At 53.6% G+C, this 16,769-nt stretch overlaps 6 protein-coding genes across 6 annotated transcripts; 3 read left to right on the forward strand and 3 right to left on the reverse strand.

The window, feature by feature from the left end:
- Positions 1–219: 219 nt before the first annotated feature.
- CkaCkLH20_11785 (phenylacetone monooxygenase) lies at positions 220–1,896 on the reverse strand (the record flags this gene model as incomplete). The annotated part of the gene is made up of 1 exon (XM_038894499.1): positions 220–1,896. The coding sequence occupies one exon, from the start codon at positions 1,894–1,896 to the stop codon at positions 220–222; it is 1,677 nt and encodes a 558-aa protein (XP_038740144.1).
- Positions 1,897–2,765: 869 nt separating this feature from the next.
- Positions 2,766–4,478, reverse strand: CkaCkLH20_11786 (amino acid permease; the record flags this gene model as incomplete). Its single annotated transcript, XM_038894500.1, has 1 exon — positions 2,766–4,478. One exon carries the CDS (start codon positions 4,476–4,478, stop codon positions 2,766–2,768), a length of 1,713 nt encoding a protein of 570 aa, XP_038740145.1.
- A 672-nt stretch (positions 4,479–5,150) lies between these two features.
- CkaCkLH20_11787 (uncharacterized protein) lies at positions 5,151–8,738 on the forward strand (the record flags this gene model as incomplete). The annotated part of the gene is made up of 5 exons (XM_038894501.1): positions 5,151–5,192; positions 5,264–7,363; positions 7,861–8,241; positions 8,355–8,493; positions 8,551–8,738. The coding sequence occupies 5 exons, from the start codon at positions 5,151–5,153 to the stop codon at positions 8,736–8,738; spliced, it is 2,850 nt and encodes a 949-aa protein (XP_038740146.1).
- Positions 8,739–12,289: 3,551 nt separating this feature from the next.
- Positions 12,290–13,425, forward strand: CkaCkLH20_11788 (ABC transporter; the record flags this gene model as incomplete). The annotated part of the gene is made up of 2 exons (XM_038894502.1): positions 12,290–12,888; positions 12,939–13,425. 2 exons carry the CDS (start codon positions 12,290–12,292, stop codon positions 13,423–13,425), a joined length of 1,086 nt encoding a protein of 361 aa, XP_038740147.1.
- Positions 13,426–14,772: 1,347 nt separating this feature from the next.
- On the forward strand, positions 14,773–15,523 carry CkaCkLH20_11789 (cutinase; the record flags this gene model as incomplete). The annotated part of the gene is made up of 2 exons (XM_038894503.1): positions 14,773–14,970; positions 15,038–15,523. 2 exons carry the CDS (start codon positions 14,773–14,775, stop codon positions 15,521–15,523), a joined length of 684 nt encoding a protein of 227 aa, XP_038740148.1.
- A 385-nt stretch (positions 15,524–15,908) lies between these two features.
- Positions 15,909–16,726, reverse strand: CkaCkLH20_11790 (uncharacterized protein; the record flags this gene model as incomplete). The annotated part of the gene is made up of 2 exons (XM_038894504.1): positions 15,909–16,602; positions 16,656–16,726. The coding sequence occupies 2 exons, from the start codon at positions 16,724–16,726 to the stop codon at positions 15,909–15,911; spliced, it is 765 nt and encodes a 254-aa protein (XP_038740149.1).
- Positions 16,727–16,769: the final 43 nt, after the last annotated feature.

The raw sequence follows: 16,769 nt of genomic DNA on the forward strand, positions 1-16,769 counted from the left end.
ATATCGTTCATGTCGCGGCGACAGCGATGTGTATTGGTATTGTTCCAATGGTTTCTAACTGTGTGCAATTACTCCTTTAAAACTAAACCAGTATTTATCCTGATTAGTACTGGGTTCCCATGTAACTGTGCTAGGCTAAGACAGGGCAATCATTTCACATAAACTCTACTTCAGCACAGGTAGATATCAGGCAATGTAAAATAACTCTATTGAGACCGTCTAAGCTAGTACCAACCCCTTGTAGCCAGTCTCCTTGACCTCGCGGCACCGCCTCTGGTATTCCTGCGCCGAACCACCGTATCTTACTACACTGCGTACCTGCTTGCCCTTAATATTGGTGTTGACGCCCGTCATCCAACTATCAACTTCGTTAACCAGAGATCCCTTGCTGCACTCGAAAACATGCTCAGTCCACCCGTCTGCAGCTTCTTGCGTCGCTTCAACATATGTGTACCCATTCTGCCTGCAGTGCTGCAGAAGATCCACAACAACCTGCACGGCATGCTCGATGTTGCGCGTGGCGTTGCCGAACGGCTGGTGCGGGCCGAGAACCATAAACATATTGGGCATAGACGGGACCGTCATTCCAAGGTAGGTGTAGGGCCTGTTGTCAACCCAGACGGCCTTCTCACCCTTGGGGGTTCCGCTTGGCGCGATCAAGGGGCGGCCGTCCTTGCCTTGCCACTCGATGGCGCTGAAAGAGCCAGTGATGGCGTCAAATCCAGTGGCATAGATGAGAATATCAAGCTCATGCTCCTTGCCATCTGCAGTAACAAATCCCTTCGAGGTTACCTCGGTAATAGGCGCCTTCTTCAGGTCGACGAGGTGCACATTGTCCTGGTTGAAAGCCTCGAAATATCCGCTCTCCAGGGGTACGCGGCGAGTTCCGAAGCCATGGGTCTTGGGAATCATACTCTCCGCGGTCTCCGGGTCATGCACTCTCTGTCGAATTTTCTCGGCAATAAACTTGGAGTACAACTCGTTGGCTTGGCGGTCGGTGTAAGCATCGCTGAAAACGCCCTGCCACTTGCCAAAGCCAGGCTCATTGTAGAGTTTCTCCCAGAGAGCGAGGCGCTCCTTCTCTGAGACCTCCATAGTCTTTCTGGGGTCGGCCATGTGCATAAATCCAGATGGCGTAGAACGACAGATCTTGAAGATATCGTCGTAGCTATTCTTCAGCTCGTCCATCTTTTGAGCTGAAATGTCGTAGTTGCGAAGAGGCACTGTCCAGGTGGCCGTCCGTTGGAATACGCTCAGCGACTTGATGCTTGGCTCCTTGGACAGAGCTGTGATGGTCTGAATACCCGTCGCGCCGGTTCCGATGACTCCGACCCGCTTGCCAGCAAAGTCACGGCTGACGTTAAGGTCCTCGGGCCATCGCGAGGTGTGAAAAGAGGTGCCCTTGAAGTTCTCGATACCGGGGATAGCTGGGAGCGACGGCGTGGAAAGAAAGCCGATGCAGCTCAGGAAAAATGTGGTAACGTATTGGTTTCCGTCCTGGTCGACAAACGTCCATGTGCGCGTGTCGTCGTCCCAGCGTGCGGACTTGACAGAGGTGTTGAACTGGATGTGGGAGTACAGGTCGTTCTTTTCGGCAAAGCGGCGAATGTACTTGTGAGTCTCTGCCTGGGGAGAGAATGCCTCCTTCCAGTGCCACTCTTGCAACAGCTCCTTGTCAAAAGAGTAGCCGTATGACACGGACTCGCAGTCGAACCGGCAGCCGGGGTAGCGGTTCCAGAACCATGTTCCGCCGACATCAGCGCCGTTATCGAGGACCTGGACGCGGCAGTCGGGCATCTGTTTGCGAATGTGGTGGAGACTGGCCAGGCCGGAGAGGCCAGAGCCAATGATGAGGACATCGAAGGTCTTCTTGGAAGGGGTTGGAATGGAACCCATGGCTTAATGTTTGGGGTGAAATTCAAATATTGCTGATGAGATATGATATGAAGGAGCTCAACAAGACACCAAGTTTATGTACCGAGTAAGAACTTGTTGATGCTCAATTACGAAGTTTGGGACTTGTCTAAATAGCAATTCGTCGACATCTCCAACAACTGAGATGTAGCCACCGGAATCATGCGAGACACTCTGCTGCTGAGAAGGTCTCTGCACAACTTTCCCGTCCAAGTGTCCTGATGCATCCATGATGGACGAACAGCTGATCTCGTGGGGCCTATCTCGAGAGGCGTTTCGGAGCCGGGGGATAACTTCCCAACTCTGGAATTGGCAGGCGGAGATAAGAATAGTCGCCGATCAGGCCCCTCCCCCGCATCGCCCCCAAAACATCCTTGTTCGGAGGGAATGCTTTCCTCTTCGGAATCCCAACCTGACATCACACTGTTGATTGATAGATACCAACTTTGAGCTATCTTAAGGTTCGGTGGCGTATCTCTGATGTGACTGTAGTTATGCATCTTTTCTACTAAGCGATTTTACCAGATATTGAACAGATGGTTCGTTGAACAGTCTCCAAACGATAGCTCCCACCATGCTGGAACTGACCAATAGGCTAACAGCGTCTTTTGACATCAGAATGTACGTGCCAGGGGACAGCTTTCGGCCGTTCTTGTCGTCACAATCAATGAGAATATGCGACGTCCGGGCGAAACCTCTCACGGCATCGGAATTGAGCATTAGATATCTGTTCCGTTTTACTACATCACAGACTTCACCGAAACTTGGCAAACTCAAAGTTGTTTAGACAGATTGTGTATCATCCAACGAAATTAATGCTCAGTCCATAATTTATACAGTCTTTTCCGTGATCAAGTCCAGATCGCCGACACAAAGCGCCATACCTTATTCCCTGGGCCGTGTTTCTCCATCTTGGCTGCCTCCTGGTTGGTCCACCACTCAGCTTCGGCCTCAACCTCTCTCAAATCCGTGTGCAGGTCCACGTCTTCGGGAGCATACAACCACGGGTCGTTCTTGCCCACGGTGAACTTGTGCCCCAGGTAGATGACCAAGAAGAGCGGAATGCCGATGTAAGCCGTGAGAAAGCTGGACGCGGAGAAGCGACCGGGGTAGAAGACGGTAAACCCGTTGGCGAGAAGCAGGAACGTGAAGCAGACCATCGATATCCACGCGCCGTACGGCTGGCACCACGACTGGTAAGGAACCTTCACGCCCTGTACTTGGCAAGCCTTTCGGAAGCGGAGGAATATGACGGCGCAGAAGACCCAGGAAGTGTAGCCAGCGGTGTTGGTCAGACTGACGAACCAGTTGAAAACGACACCGGCATCTGAAGAAACGCTGAGGTATGCCAAGACCGTGAAGCAGCTCGCCGCAAGGACTGCGTAGATGGGCAGTCCGTAACTGTTGCAGCGCGCGAAGATCTTGGGGGCGTTGCCGGCGACCGCGAGGGAGTACAAGGATCGACTGGCCATGTATAAGTAGGAATTTCCGGCGGACCATGCACTGGTCAGAATGCCGGCATTCACAACGGAGGGTAGACCGTTGATACCCGCGTTTCTAATGGCAATGACCCAGGGGGATGCGTCCGCGTTACCAGCACCGGATGTGAGCCCCTCGGAGTTGGCGTTGCAGATAGCCCCGATAGCTAGGGAACCCAGGAGGTAGAATATGATCAAGCGGTAGAAGAAACGTCGACTCGCGATCGGAAGGTTCTTGCGGGGGTTGCGCATCTCACCACCGGTGATGATGATAAGCTCCGGGCTGAAGTAGAATGAGAAGCCCGAAAACACCCATCCGTACAGGAAGGCGGTAAATCTGCCTCCAGGTCCGGTGATGATGTATTCCTTTGTTGCTCCTGGGTCTACCCAATAGTAGAAACCCAGTCGTTCACCGCTGGGGCCACCGCCGAGAATAAGAACAATCGACATGAGCAGCAAGCCGACGAAAAGAATGATTTTCAAGCTGGCGAACCAGAATTCTGTTTCCGCGTATACGCCAACTGGGGATAAGTTGAGTCCCACGATGACAACGAGTAGAACCGTGAGCCACACGGCAACAGGGACGTTGTTTGGCCAGTAGTTGATGATGATAGATCCGACCGTGATTTCGTATGCCAGGATGACTCCGAAGGAGTAAAAGTAGAGCCAGCCAAGTGCAAAGCCCAGAGACCGCGAGGCGTACCGGTTGCAGTAATACGACATGGAACTGCCGGAAACAGGCAAATACGTCCCAACTTCCATGACTGCCGTGACGACGCCATACACCAATATGGACGTCAGCGCGTAGGCAAGAAACAGAAACGCTGGTCCACCAGCTGCGAGAACCTGGCCAGAGCCGACGAAGAGACCAGTCCCGATGCTGCCGCCGATGGCAATCATCTGGGCATGTCGCGACTTGACATTTCTCTTCGTTCCATTCTGACCAACAACATCGGTTTCTCCTAGTGTATGGCTTTCGAGTCGACCGATGTCCTGATAGTTGGCTTTTTCGTCGTTGGCATTGTCGTTGTCTGAGGAGACGGCCCCTTTCGAGAAGGGCGAGTTGTCGTTATCTGCTGAACCCATTTTGGATGTTGAAGAGGCTAAAGCTCAAAGACGCATTTGAAGAGATGACAAGCAGAAGTTACGGGGAGAGTCCTATTGTTCAAGACTACATGACAACGGCATTGGCAAGCGAGGGCATTCCCCCTTTAAACTATTCAGAACCATGTCAGCTTCAACCCAACTCAAAGACATACATTCCGCCCTTTCCATATGTCAAGTGACCACGCCTCCATGTCTCTTAGTGTCTTGTCACTTTCTGCAGAGTTGCCTTGGATGCTGCCTTGACTCAAGATAAGTGTGGCCAACCCTGCTCGCAACCGTCGCAGCATCGTGTAAGATAGGAAAGCTTCCCCAGTATCAACGCCCGGGCATGTACCCCAGATTAATTATGGGGCTGCCGGTGTCAACCCCCGCTCTTATCTCCCCCGCTCCGGGTGCGCTAGTGTCGCATTATCTTCACCATCCAACAACTATCCCTTCCGATGACATGTCCTTGTTCGGAGGCAATTTGAAGTTCAGCTTCTTGATATAACTTTCCATATCTATGTTACCTTCACAGGGCCGGCGTTGTGCCCCCTGATTTCCTCGTTCACGCTTTACGCCTCCGCAAAGCAAGTGAACCCAGGGAAAAATTGCTCGTTTCGGAGAAGCTCGGCCAGAAACGAGCACCTCGTTCCATCGCATCTTATCGATATGGACGCCCGCCGGAGTCGGTCCTTCGGCGGATGCGGTACGGTACGTCACGTTATCTAACCCACCCGAAGATACGAGGGCCTCGTGGGATCAACCGACTAAACCAGTTGCAGTGTCGGAACCGTCGTATGAAATGTGACGAGGGGAGGCCAACATGTTCCATGTGCGAGGCCTCTGGCCTTACGTGTAGTGGTTACGAGAAAAACATCTTCTTTGACTTTGAAGATATTCCCAGCTCAGGCATGGCGCGGTTCCGGCGCCCCTTGCTCACGGAAGAAGAGCGTGCGTCTATGAGCGAGAAGCTCATCTCGAGCATCCCGCCGGCTCTGACTCTTTGGCACATTGCGCAGATTGAGGACGAATGCGAAAGACTGCCGATATCTCAAAGCATAGAGATTAGCCGAGGCCCATTTGGAGTATTCAGAATTCCTCAGTGCTCAAAGACGATTCCTGAGGAGTTATCCGACCCGAGTCCCGAGTCGGACTTTGCAGAGGTTGTGGAAGCTGTGCAGGGGGACCAAGGTGTCTTTGAAAACGACGCCGAGAACATTGACGAAGAGTTTCTGGCCCCGCCTGAGGCTCCGCCTTTAAGAAGAACGCCATCATCGATGGCAGGGCCGAGCTTAGATCGTGTAGATCTACGACCGTTAAGTCCTATGAACGACTTCTGGAATATGAACGAGTGGTGGAACGTGGGCGACCTTCCAAGTATAGGTAACTGGTGGGATACACCGATCGACTTGGATCGCGTGCGAGACGTCTCCGATGAGATTCCTTTCCCGGGGCTTCAGCAGTCTCCTAGGTCATTGATGGCATCACAGGAGACTGGTCTCAGCAACATCTTCCCGGAGACGCAGCCCCAGCAATTAGCAACACCCGAAAGCAACTCTATCCCACCTACCATAGACTGCGCAGTCCCTCATGATGCCGTCTTTCTTCTCAAACACTACTCTACAACCGTCCTCCGTGGCTTCACTCCGTTCCGTCATAGCAAAACCCCCTGGCATGTTCTTTTCATCCCGTACGTCAAAAGCTGCCTGGCCGCTCTCACCCTCGGCGAGGAAATGGACCACGCCAGCTTGACCGCATTCTTCGGCACGCTCGCCATCAGCGCATCCAGCCTCGGCGGCATCACCGGCTCTCGCAAGTGGTCCGAACAAGCCAAGAGCTACAAGCAGCGAGCTCGACATCACGTTCGTCTCATGCTCCAAACGGCTTACGACGTGCCAAAGACGGCAAAGTACAAGTCTATCCTTATTGCGATCCTGACCATGGTCCAGATCTCGAGCGTGTCGGGGAACCGAGATCAGGCGGAGTGCTACCTGCTGGAGGCCGAGAAATTCGTTCGCGTCAAGGGACTCAACCGCAAGAAGTCGCGCAAGGTCCGTCTTCTCCACCACTGCTATGTTTTCGAGCGCCTCTTGCACGAAAGCACATACTCGGGGAGCGTCCAGTCTGAGCATCGCAAACACGTGCGCAAGGCCATCGAAGCTAGCAACGCCATTTCTTACAGCCTGGACAGCCTGTCTTTCCGACTGGCAGACTGGGAGAACCTGGATCAGGACATGAAGAAGGTCAAGGATCAGCAAGAAGGCGAGAACGATTTGCACCTACAGATACCCGGTATCTGGGCTGCCACTCTGTACCCGGAGATATTCGGCATCCCAGAGATCCACGTCTTCATGCTCTCCGTGGTCATCCGTCTCGGACGAGCCAAAGACGAGGGGACGTATTCCGGCGGAGCCGGGCTCAAGGAGTTCATGAGCCGGGCCAAGGCCGTGGAGAGGTGCATTCACCAACTCAAGCGGAAGCCGGGGTACGTCGTGGCGGACGCGCCGATCACGGACCCGGAGCTGCGGCACTGCCAGCAGCTGCTGGACAACCTCGCGCAGGCGATGCAGCTCGCGCTGGCCATTTATTTCTATCGGAGGATATACGACGTGGAGGCGGAGATGCTGCAGGACAAGGTGGTCGGGGTCCGGGACTGTCTGCTGCGTTTCGAGGCGACGGAGTCGGAGATGGGGTACGGCTCGGCCAGGCTGGTGTGGCCTGCGTTCATAGCGGCGAGCGAGGCCGAGGATCCGGAGGTACGGATGTCGTTTAGTCAGTGGTTCAAGGACTGGGCGCGGCGGAGCGGTCTTCGGATATTCAGCGACTCTCTGGCGGATATCGAGAGGCGTTGGGAGGTGAAGCGAGGATCGGAGGCGGCCAAGGTCGATTATGTTCTGACGTAGCGGAATGAAACATTCATCACAATTGCATGCATGCAGAAGTTGACAAATGACATGCAGAATGAAGATAGATAGACCATCCCGCGTGACAGGAGATCGTTTGCCTCTGCTTGCCTGTTTAACTGTTCCAAGATTGCCCTGGAATAACTTTCCTGTTCTGTTTGAGTCATGTGGATTTTCAGTTGGTAACTCTTAGCTGTTGCACGGATGCTGTAGCCGTAGTACTCACGGATACAGCATCCGTTGGAGATTTCCATCACTGAGATCAATGAGAAACGTTGTTATAAGATCTCATCATTAATTCGAGAGACATCAGTGAGAATACCAAACGGAAGTTATTCTTTGGTCGCTGTCATCATTTTCAACAACGTCATTTTAGGGTTCTAAAACATGTCTTCTTTCCAGGGCAAAGTTGTATGTATCTGCCGCAATACATTGCTGGCTACAGCATGTCACAGGCTGCTAATAACCCGTGACAGATCGCTGTGACTGGCGCAGGCTCAGGCATGGGCCTCTCTACCGCCCAGCTCCTGGCTACGCGCGGCGCAAAGCTGTCACTGGCCGACATCAACGAGGAATCTTTGAAAGAAGCAATCAAGACTTTGGCAGACAGTGATAGCCACATTTATGAGGTCGTCGATGTCAGAGACGGCGGGGCGGTTGACAAGTGGATTCAAAACACTGTCCAGAAATACGGCAAGCTCGATGGCGCGGTGAACATGGCCGGGGTCATCACCCATGCCACGCCCGTCGCAGAGCTCTCAGACAAGGACTGGGACTTCGTCTTCGCGGTGAACGCCAAAGGTGTCTTCAACTGCCTGAGATCTCAGATCAAGGCAATGTCCGCGGGCGCGAGTATTGTAAGTCGACTAAAAACCGCCATGGGTCTGGCTGCAATTCCCGTCAAACCCGCTGTGCTCAGCTCCCCAACTCCGACTCAACTCGCGAATATGCACTAACAGCCCCATTTCAGGTATCTGCGGCAAGTGTCTTCGGGCAATTTGGCGCCCCGGGTAACGCCGCATACTGCGCCAGCAAAGCGGCAGTCATCGGGTTATCGAGGACAGCTGCTAAAGAGAACCAGAACATCCGCGTCAACTGCGTCTCTCCTGGTGAGTTTCCGCCGCTTGGCTAAATGCCGGCCCTGACCACTAACAACCTCATGCCAGGATCCGTCAACACTCCATTGTCAAGAGGAGAGAATCCGGAAGATGTCAAGCGTGGTTTGCAAGTGACTGCACAGAAAAGAAGAGCGGAGCCAATTGAGATCGCCCAGGTCATTGCGTTCTTGCTTAGCGATGAGGCCTCTTTCGTGACGGGGGCCGTATATAACGTCGACGGTGGTTGGGTTTGTTAGATAGGAATTACAGACTGATACTCGATTCAATGTGCATGCAACGTCCAAGATGTCCACCTCAATAACTTCAGAATGAGAGGAGGCCCATGACGTGTGGCGGGGGTGCAGGGGAAAACACCTGCTTTAGGCCCCATTTTGAAGCTTTCGACAGCCATTCAGCGGCCTGTATTAAACAGCTGCCTTGCATGCTTGGACCCTTGATTTCCCGGTTTTTGAAATGCCGCCTGTCGGGACTCATCTTTGTGTCGTCAATTTACGCCCAATGGTGATCTACCATCCCCAAACTGTCAACAATGGCAGGAGTAAACCAACAAATTGTGTAAGAATTCTTGGATTTTTTGTACAGAGACTAGACTAACATGTAAGCGCGGCGTAGCTACACGCATCATTTCCGCGTCAAAAACTGGCGTGATCCGGATTGGCGAGCGATCTGGCCACAGCTAATCGACGATGCTCGTCTTATCATGGAGGCCTGCGACGTGATCCTCGCCGGACCATCTCAAAGTTCAACTACCGGCATAACACCGCCAATAGCTACCGTGAACGAAGGCATCATTTTCAACGGCGTGGGCGAGTATGGACATGAGACGTTCCAGCTCTGCGAAGGCAGCGATAGGGACTCCGTGGGGACTGCGCGGAAACCTTACGATGTAGCGGTTTGTTGTGTGTTACTCAGAGCGTACACCCTCTGTCCTGCACAGATCATGGTTGAGTAGGTTGAAACATCTTGCGATCTTCTCACACACCAAGCTGATGAGAATAGCCCCGATGGTCGTTGGGGGGACGAGTTATGGACCCCTGTTCGTGATCTCTATCATATCTTGTGGCAAGGCGAGAATTTGGGATGCCCTTCGTGGTGGAATCCGAAAGACCTGCGTTTATTCCCGAAAGATTGTTCATTCAATGACAGCTCTGATGCTGGTCCTACACAAACCGACTCTCCAATTACAAACAAACAACAAAGTTTCGGCCCAAGCAAATGCTCCTCAGCTTCAAGAATCAACTCGACCGCAATCAAGGCATGGCTCCATCATTGCGAAACAAGTCCTGAACACAAACACTGTCAACCAATCTCGTTAGGATGGCAAGTCTTCAACGGAGTCCAGTTCCGGCTCATCGATGTCCGCAGAAGATGCGTGGTTGACGGCCCTGAAAACTGCAACTTTGTGGCCTTAACCTATGTATGGGGCGGCGTTCACCAACCCAAGCTCACGACCGCGAATATCGAAGACCTATCTCAGAATCATGGCTTGGACTTGATCTGGGAACAAATACCGACGACTATCAAAGACGCCATTCTCCTATGCGAGAGACTCGGAGAGCGGTATCTCTGGATCGACGCGCTATGCATATTGCAGGACTCGTCTCGGGATATGAGACTTCAGATACTGCGAATGCGTCGTATTTACTCTGCTGCGAAGTTCACCATTGCTGCGGTCTCTTCTTTGAACGCGAACAAGGGATTGCAGCCACCTACTCCCGCTGGGACATCCGCAGTATGCAGCTCCGTTGAAGAGTTCCACTCGATGTTGGAGGCATCGCCATGGGGCAGTCGTGGCTGGTGCTTTCAGGAAAGGGTACTTTCCCACCGAGCTATCTTCTTCACCAGTAGTGGGATCTTTCTGCAGTGTCAGGAGGGCATAACTCACATAGATGGAAGCTTGCTTCAGGCACGCAAAACAAAACTCGAACCTCACAGCTCTCAAAGTGTAGGCGGCCTGCTGCACGTCCCATCTGGAAAGGGCCTCGAGTACTTTGTATCTGCCGTTGAATACTACTCAAACTGCAGGTTCACAAACAGCGCGGATAAGATCTCAGCATTCCAGGCCGTGTTTCAAAGATTCGAAGGCATGATGGACGGTCAACAGTCCATTTTCCACTACGGAATGCCGACATCCGCCTTTGATCAAGCTGTCTGCTGGCGAACGGAACTTCACCGCCCACAACTTCGTAATCCGCATTTTCCCAGCTGGTCATGGCTAGGATGGGATTGCGGTGTCTTGTTCGACAGAAAGCTGCTGTCAGGAGCTCGCACGAATCAGATGGCCGGCGGTGGTTTCATCGGAACCCCCCGGAGTCAAGTGCGGAAGCCTTTGACACGACAGAGTCTATCTCGGTTTGGATTCCCCACGAGCTTTTCGTCTTCTTTCTACAACATCCCATTTCTGAGTCTGCTTGCCAGCACCGCAGACTTGTTCATCTCCGACAATTTTGAGAGAGATATGGGTTCGAATGCGCTCTACGCTGTTTTCCCCGCTCATTGCAGCCGTTTATCACTCCCTTTGGTTTCTCCTCGGTTATTGGCCAAATCGAAGCAAACAGTACTACAATACGACTACAGACGTCATGACAATCATGGGACGTGTGAAGCCAAGCAGCCGTTAGGATATATATGGCTCGACCGGGCATGGCGTGAAAGTCAACCAAGGGAGTGTTTAATGGAATTCATGGCTCTGGACGGATATCTAAATCCCGATGGAGGAGAAACGTGGGTCATCACGATGCTGATGTGTCTGCTGGGAAGTGATGGGCTTGGTCGATTCGGGAGGAATGAGCGGTTCCAGCTGATGGACTGCTCCATTCCGGAAACCCAGTGGCTCCGAATAGGCGGCATGACGAACTTCATCACACTGCACTGATGACTCTTTAAACATGAGTTTTATGTCGGAGGCCTTCCGTTGACGATTACAAGACTCTTCTAATGTTCATACCATACCTAGATAGCAGCATCTTATCTCGGAAATATCAAGATCTGCTTGGTATGTCACCGGTTTATTTGCACTCCATCATAAATCGGATGACAATTCCGAACAACGGAAGAAAGACACAGCAGCACGTGTCTCTCGATACGAACTAAACCCCCTGGTACTATGTCACCAGATGGGCAGCACAGCCTTAATTAGCCTTACAACTGATTGATAAGTAAGTAGTTCTCCCATTCGTCGTTAGCAACCTTATCGTTCTCAAGTTGAGACAAGCATGGATGAGGCTGTGCCTTAAAGGCTTGTGAACTCTATTTCCACGGCGAATTATTACCGCTTCGGGATCAAATGAATGGGCTACGATATGATAGTCTAGACTACGAGTCAGGATACGCGCGCTACACCTTACCCTTCCAATTAATTGGGGCACAATAGAAGTACGGATCTATGCATAGTAGATTGACGGTGTCTAGAGTCTCTACTCGACCTCGTACAACCATCGTGACTCTTCGGCTGTAAGCCAAAGACCGGTATTAGTGTCAGCAACTATGCTTGAAATCACCACCTTAACATGACGAGCCAAGGGGCTTATCCAACGTCAACCTAGCACACGACCTTGGTAGCAATCAGAGCTAGCCATATTCTATCTAAAGGCTGTGTAGAATGGTTCGAGTCTTACGCGGCTGCCAAGGCCAACGTCTTGCTCGCTTGCATCGTCATAATGAGGAATGGCCACCTCAAGTGACACCGATATAAAGCCAAGCGGTCGGCGACGGAACGGACTCTTGAGCCTCAACAACCACAGTCATTCGTTACCAACCACGTCAACTACTCTCTCTCAGTCTGAAGATGCGCCTTTCTTTCCCCCTCCATCTGGCCCTTCTAGCCCAGCACGTCATCTCAGCTGACATCTCGCTCGGCTTCAACACCCCCCAAATCAACGAGAACCGCACACTCGATGAGATCTACCAGGCAGCCCTAGCCGAGGGCGGCGTCGTGACCTGCTGGCACGGCGGCGACGAGGTGAACCAACAAGACGGCCTCAAGCGCGCCTTCGAGACCCGGTTCCCGGGGATGACGCTCAACGTCACGGTCAACCGCTCCAAGTACCACAGCGTCAATATCGACAGACAGCTCGCGTCCGGCGGCCCGCTCGAGGTAGACACCATCATCCTCCAGGCGCTGCAAGACTACCCCCGCTGGGAGCAGCAGGGAGCGCTCCTGCACTACGCGCCGAACAACTACTTCAAAGTGCTCGCGCCCTTCCGGCATGTCCGCGCCGCGTACTATGGCTTCGCTATGAACGCCTGGTCGACGGTCTGGAACACGCAGAAGCTCGCGAGTCCCCCGCGGGAGTGGCCCGACTTCTTGAAGCCCGAGTACAAGGACAAGATCGTCTTGACGCATCTCAGTGACGACGACGCCATTGCTTACATCTTTGATCTCGTGTAAGACATTCTCAAGCCTCACCTTTAAAGACACCGCTGACCTCCTCAAGTATGCACCAATACGGTCCCCAATGGTTCGACGGCCTCCTGGCCAATAACCCCCGATGGGTTCGCGGTACGGGATCTCCCCTGGCAGTGCTTCGACAGCCCAACAGCACACAGTCCGTCACCTTCACCGCCAGCATCGGTCTCCGACCTTCCGGCAGCCTGAACGCCTCGTTTCCAACCGAGGGACTCTTCGTCAGCTGGCCGAGGTCCATCGCCATCTTTAAGGACGCCCCTCACCCCGAGGGTTCCAAGCTCCTTGCTAATTTCCTCCTGGACGACGAGTTCCAGCGCAACTCGTCCCAGTGGAGCGCCCGCAAGGACATTGCTGCCCCTGGTGGCTACCCGGGCATTCTCGACATGGATGCGACCAACTCTGCCGAGTATCTCCGGTTCATGTCGGATCGCGGCCGGGTGGAGGCTCTTAGGATGATGTTTGAGGATAAGATCGGGATGCCGCAGGGGCCTAGTCCATTGGTTGATGACCTTTGAGACAACTCATCCGTCAATGTCTGTGTCTATATCTGAGAAACGCACATCAAGGCTGCATAATTATTGTTTCCTTTAAGCTTTAGATATGCCAACCGGCGATAATCTGTTTCGTCTTGAACTTTGAAATCGCCTGTAAGACTTCTCGCCGTTGACGCTGTTGAAATGACGTATTAGCTTGTTACTTGTTGTCACCGAGCTCCATGTTGTTTCGCCATTAGTTGTCGAAGTAAGTAAGCATTGAGTGCTCACATTGAGGCCCCTGAGCCAAGAAATGAGCTCGCAACTTTTACACAATGAGGACTAGCTCCAACCCTCACTCTGCATGACTCCCATTCCACAGCCTTCCCCAGATAACCCACATACCAACGTGCAGTGCCGTTGCTGGGCACGCCTGCATACAGCCTGTGGCTTCAACGGTCCGCTCATCTTGGCTTCCTCGCATACCACAAACTCGCCAACCACTCAGAAGCCGCGATGCCCTCTTGGAACTTGCAGAAATGTCGAACACCTGTGCACGTCGTTCTCAAAGGGAACTAGTCAGACATCAGAGCCGAGGCATCCAACGTCGCCGAGTTGCGGGGGCGCTGCGGGGATTGCATTTCTCTACCGGCCGTCTTGCATGACCAAGACCATGGCTCGAGGTCGCGCGACAGCGTCGATCACGCAGCCATACAGAGCTGCCAAAACCCTAAATGAGAGGACTTTGTGATCTTTCGATGGTTGAGACTCCACCCCTTCACTAACACGACCTGAAGCTCTGGATGTCCGTAAGCCGCATTTCCCCCTCATTCCAGGTTCTTGTCGTTTCCTGGGTGTCAGGTCTTGTCCCGAGGCTTCTCTCGCTCACACAACCAAAGAGAAGGCGGAGCTGCCTCCGACCATTCCCAATTTGATATCCTCTTGCGAAATGGCGGCCCTCACGTGGCATCGTGGTCTTGGAACTCTCGACTCACCGACTCTGGAATCCGGCGATGGGGATGGCTTCAGGATGCGACTGGCGGATGAACAAAGTTGGATCTTGAATGTGATTGTTGGAAACTGGCCAGCGGGCAGCTTTGGCGACTTTGGGATGGAGGACTAACGACTAGATCGAGACATGGATGAGAAGCTCGATGACGATGGCCATCATGAGCTGCTTGGGAGGCTCGTGATGAACCCAAGCAAGGAACTATGGCATCCTGGTGAAGATAAATAGCTCTGGAGTTCTCCCAAACGAAATCGATATTCAGATCATCAGTCTCAAGCCCTCGCTCAGACCTGACACCTCCTTCTTCGCTCCAGCCCAGCACAGCCAGCACGTTCTTTCAGAGACCATCTTCAGACAATCTTGAATCTTCAACATCGAAAATGAAGTTCCTCAGCATTCTCTCCCTGGCCGTCACCCTCGCCGCCGCGGCCCCCGTCGAAGTCGTCGTCGACACCAGCCTCGTCCCCCTCGAGGCCCGCCAGTCCTCCTCCCGCAACGAGCTCGAGTCCGGCAGCAGCTCCGCCTGCCCCAAGGTCATCTACATCTTCGCCCGGGCCTCGACCGAGCCCGGCAACATGGTACGCACTCGAACCACCGCCCCCGAGAAAAGCAAACGAGAAGATACTAACACCAGCACCAACGCAGGGCATCAGCGCAGGCCCCATCCTCGCCGACGCCCTCGAGTCCCGCTACGGCGCCTCCCAGGTCTGGGTCCAGGGCGTGGGCGGCCCCTACTCGGCCGACCTGGCCTCCAACTTCCTTCCCGAGGGCACCTCCACGGCGGCCATCAACGAGGCGAAGCGGCTCTTCACGCTGGCGAACGCCAAGTGCCCGAACGCGGCCATCGTGGCCGGCGGGTACAGCCAGGGCACGGCGGTGATGTCGGCGTCCATCTCGCAGCTCGGCGCGGCGATCCAGAACCAGATCAAGGGCGTCGTGCTGTTCGGGTACACCAAGAACCTGCAGAACCTCGGCCGCATCCCCAACTTCCCCAGCAACAAGGTCGAGGTGTACTGCGACATCGCGGACGCCGTCTGCTACGGGACGCTGTTCATTCTGCCCGCGCACTTCTTGTACCAGACCGATGCGGCTGTTGCGGCCCCGCGCTTCCTCGCTGCTCGCATTGGCTAGGGGGCGGTACGAAGAACCTTTCGCTGGGATGGCTGGGTCTGAAGAGAGCTCTGAGGCTCTCTTGGAGGCCGATTCTGAATTGTGTTGCAGCTGAGCTGACTGGATTCTCTGAGAAGAGGAGGTTTATCTGATGGGGTGTGATCACATTCTTTCCCACTACTTTTTCGACGCTCGTTTTTGTCACTCTTTTGGAGCTTTCTGTTTGTTGGTAGTCGTTTCGAATGGAATGAAATGCAGTTTGTTTTCTATTGCTAAGGGGTATCATCGATCATTACTCCCAAGTGGTATCAAGCCAAATTCCTTACGCCGTAGTCTCATGCCAATTTTTCCGCCAAAGTAGTCCATCCATCTACCACATGATATAGCGGCTCAACCGATCCGAGCTTCATTTTTTCGCCCTGCTCCGAAGATATGCTGCATGCGTCTGCGTGTGATATTTGACGTCGGGGGGATGCAGAGGGTTGTAAACCATCCGGCAAATCTTGCACTCTTCGAAAGTGGGTTTCGAGGAGATGTTGATGGTCGTCTGTATCGTTGCGGGCTTCGACCGCAGGTTCGGTTTACTCGATGATTTTGCCAAAGTCTTATCCGTCCCCTCGTTCAGTCTGCTCTTCGCGGCCTCTTGCAACTCCTTGTCATCCCGTCTTCCGGAGCGTGTCGTCTTCCTCCCTGGCTTTTGTTCGTCGGATTGTTCTTCGTCATCCTCGCATCTCCCGTTATCCACATCGGACGGAAGTATCGCCGTGCTAGGCCGCAGCCTCAACCTCCTCGGCTCCCGTATTCTCCTAACAACGGGTGGCGAGGACGGCGGGGTCTTGACGAGCTTCTCGGAGTCGGACAGCGGATCCGAGGGCTCTGTCGCGGAGCTGGAGCGGCATGGTTTGAAGTAGCTGAGGATCGAGCTCTTGGGGATGTTATTTGCGTGCGAAGGAGGTGGAGGCGGTGGTGGTGGTAGGCGAGAGGGCTCGGGTCGCGGAACGGGGGTTTCTTCGATGATGACTCGTTGCTTCTTGACTAGTCTTGTGGTTGTGTCGTCTTCGGCGGATCGCGATCGCTTGCTATAGGTTCGCAGGGTGCGGCTGGGAGCGCGTTAGCTATATTACGGGCATGCGCTCTCAAGAATTATTCGTACCGCTTCTCTGGCGCCGGCCGAGGGTCTCGGGGAACGGTCGGAGACAGAGCTGCCCCCTTCGTTGAGATCATCGTCGGGATGATTTTGCGAGGTGAATTGTGGTGTTTGGAGGCG

Source organism: Colletotrichum karsti (assembly GCF_011947395.1).
Source record: "Colletotrichum karsti strain CkLH20 chromosome Unknown Scaffold51, whole genome shotgun sequence".
NCBI lineage: Eukaryota > Fungi > Ascomycota > Sordariomycetes > Glomerellales > Glomerellaceae > Colletotrichum > Colletotrichum karsti.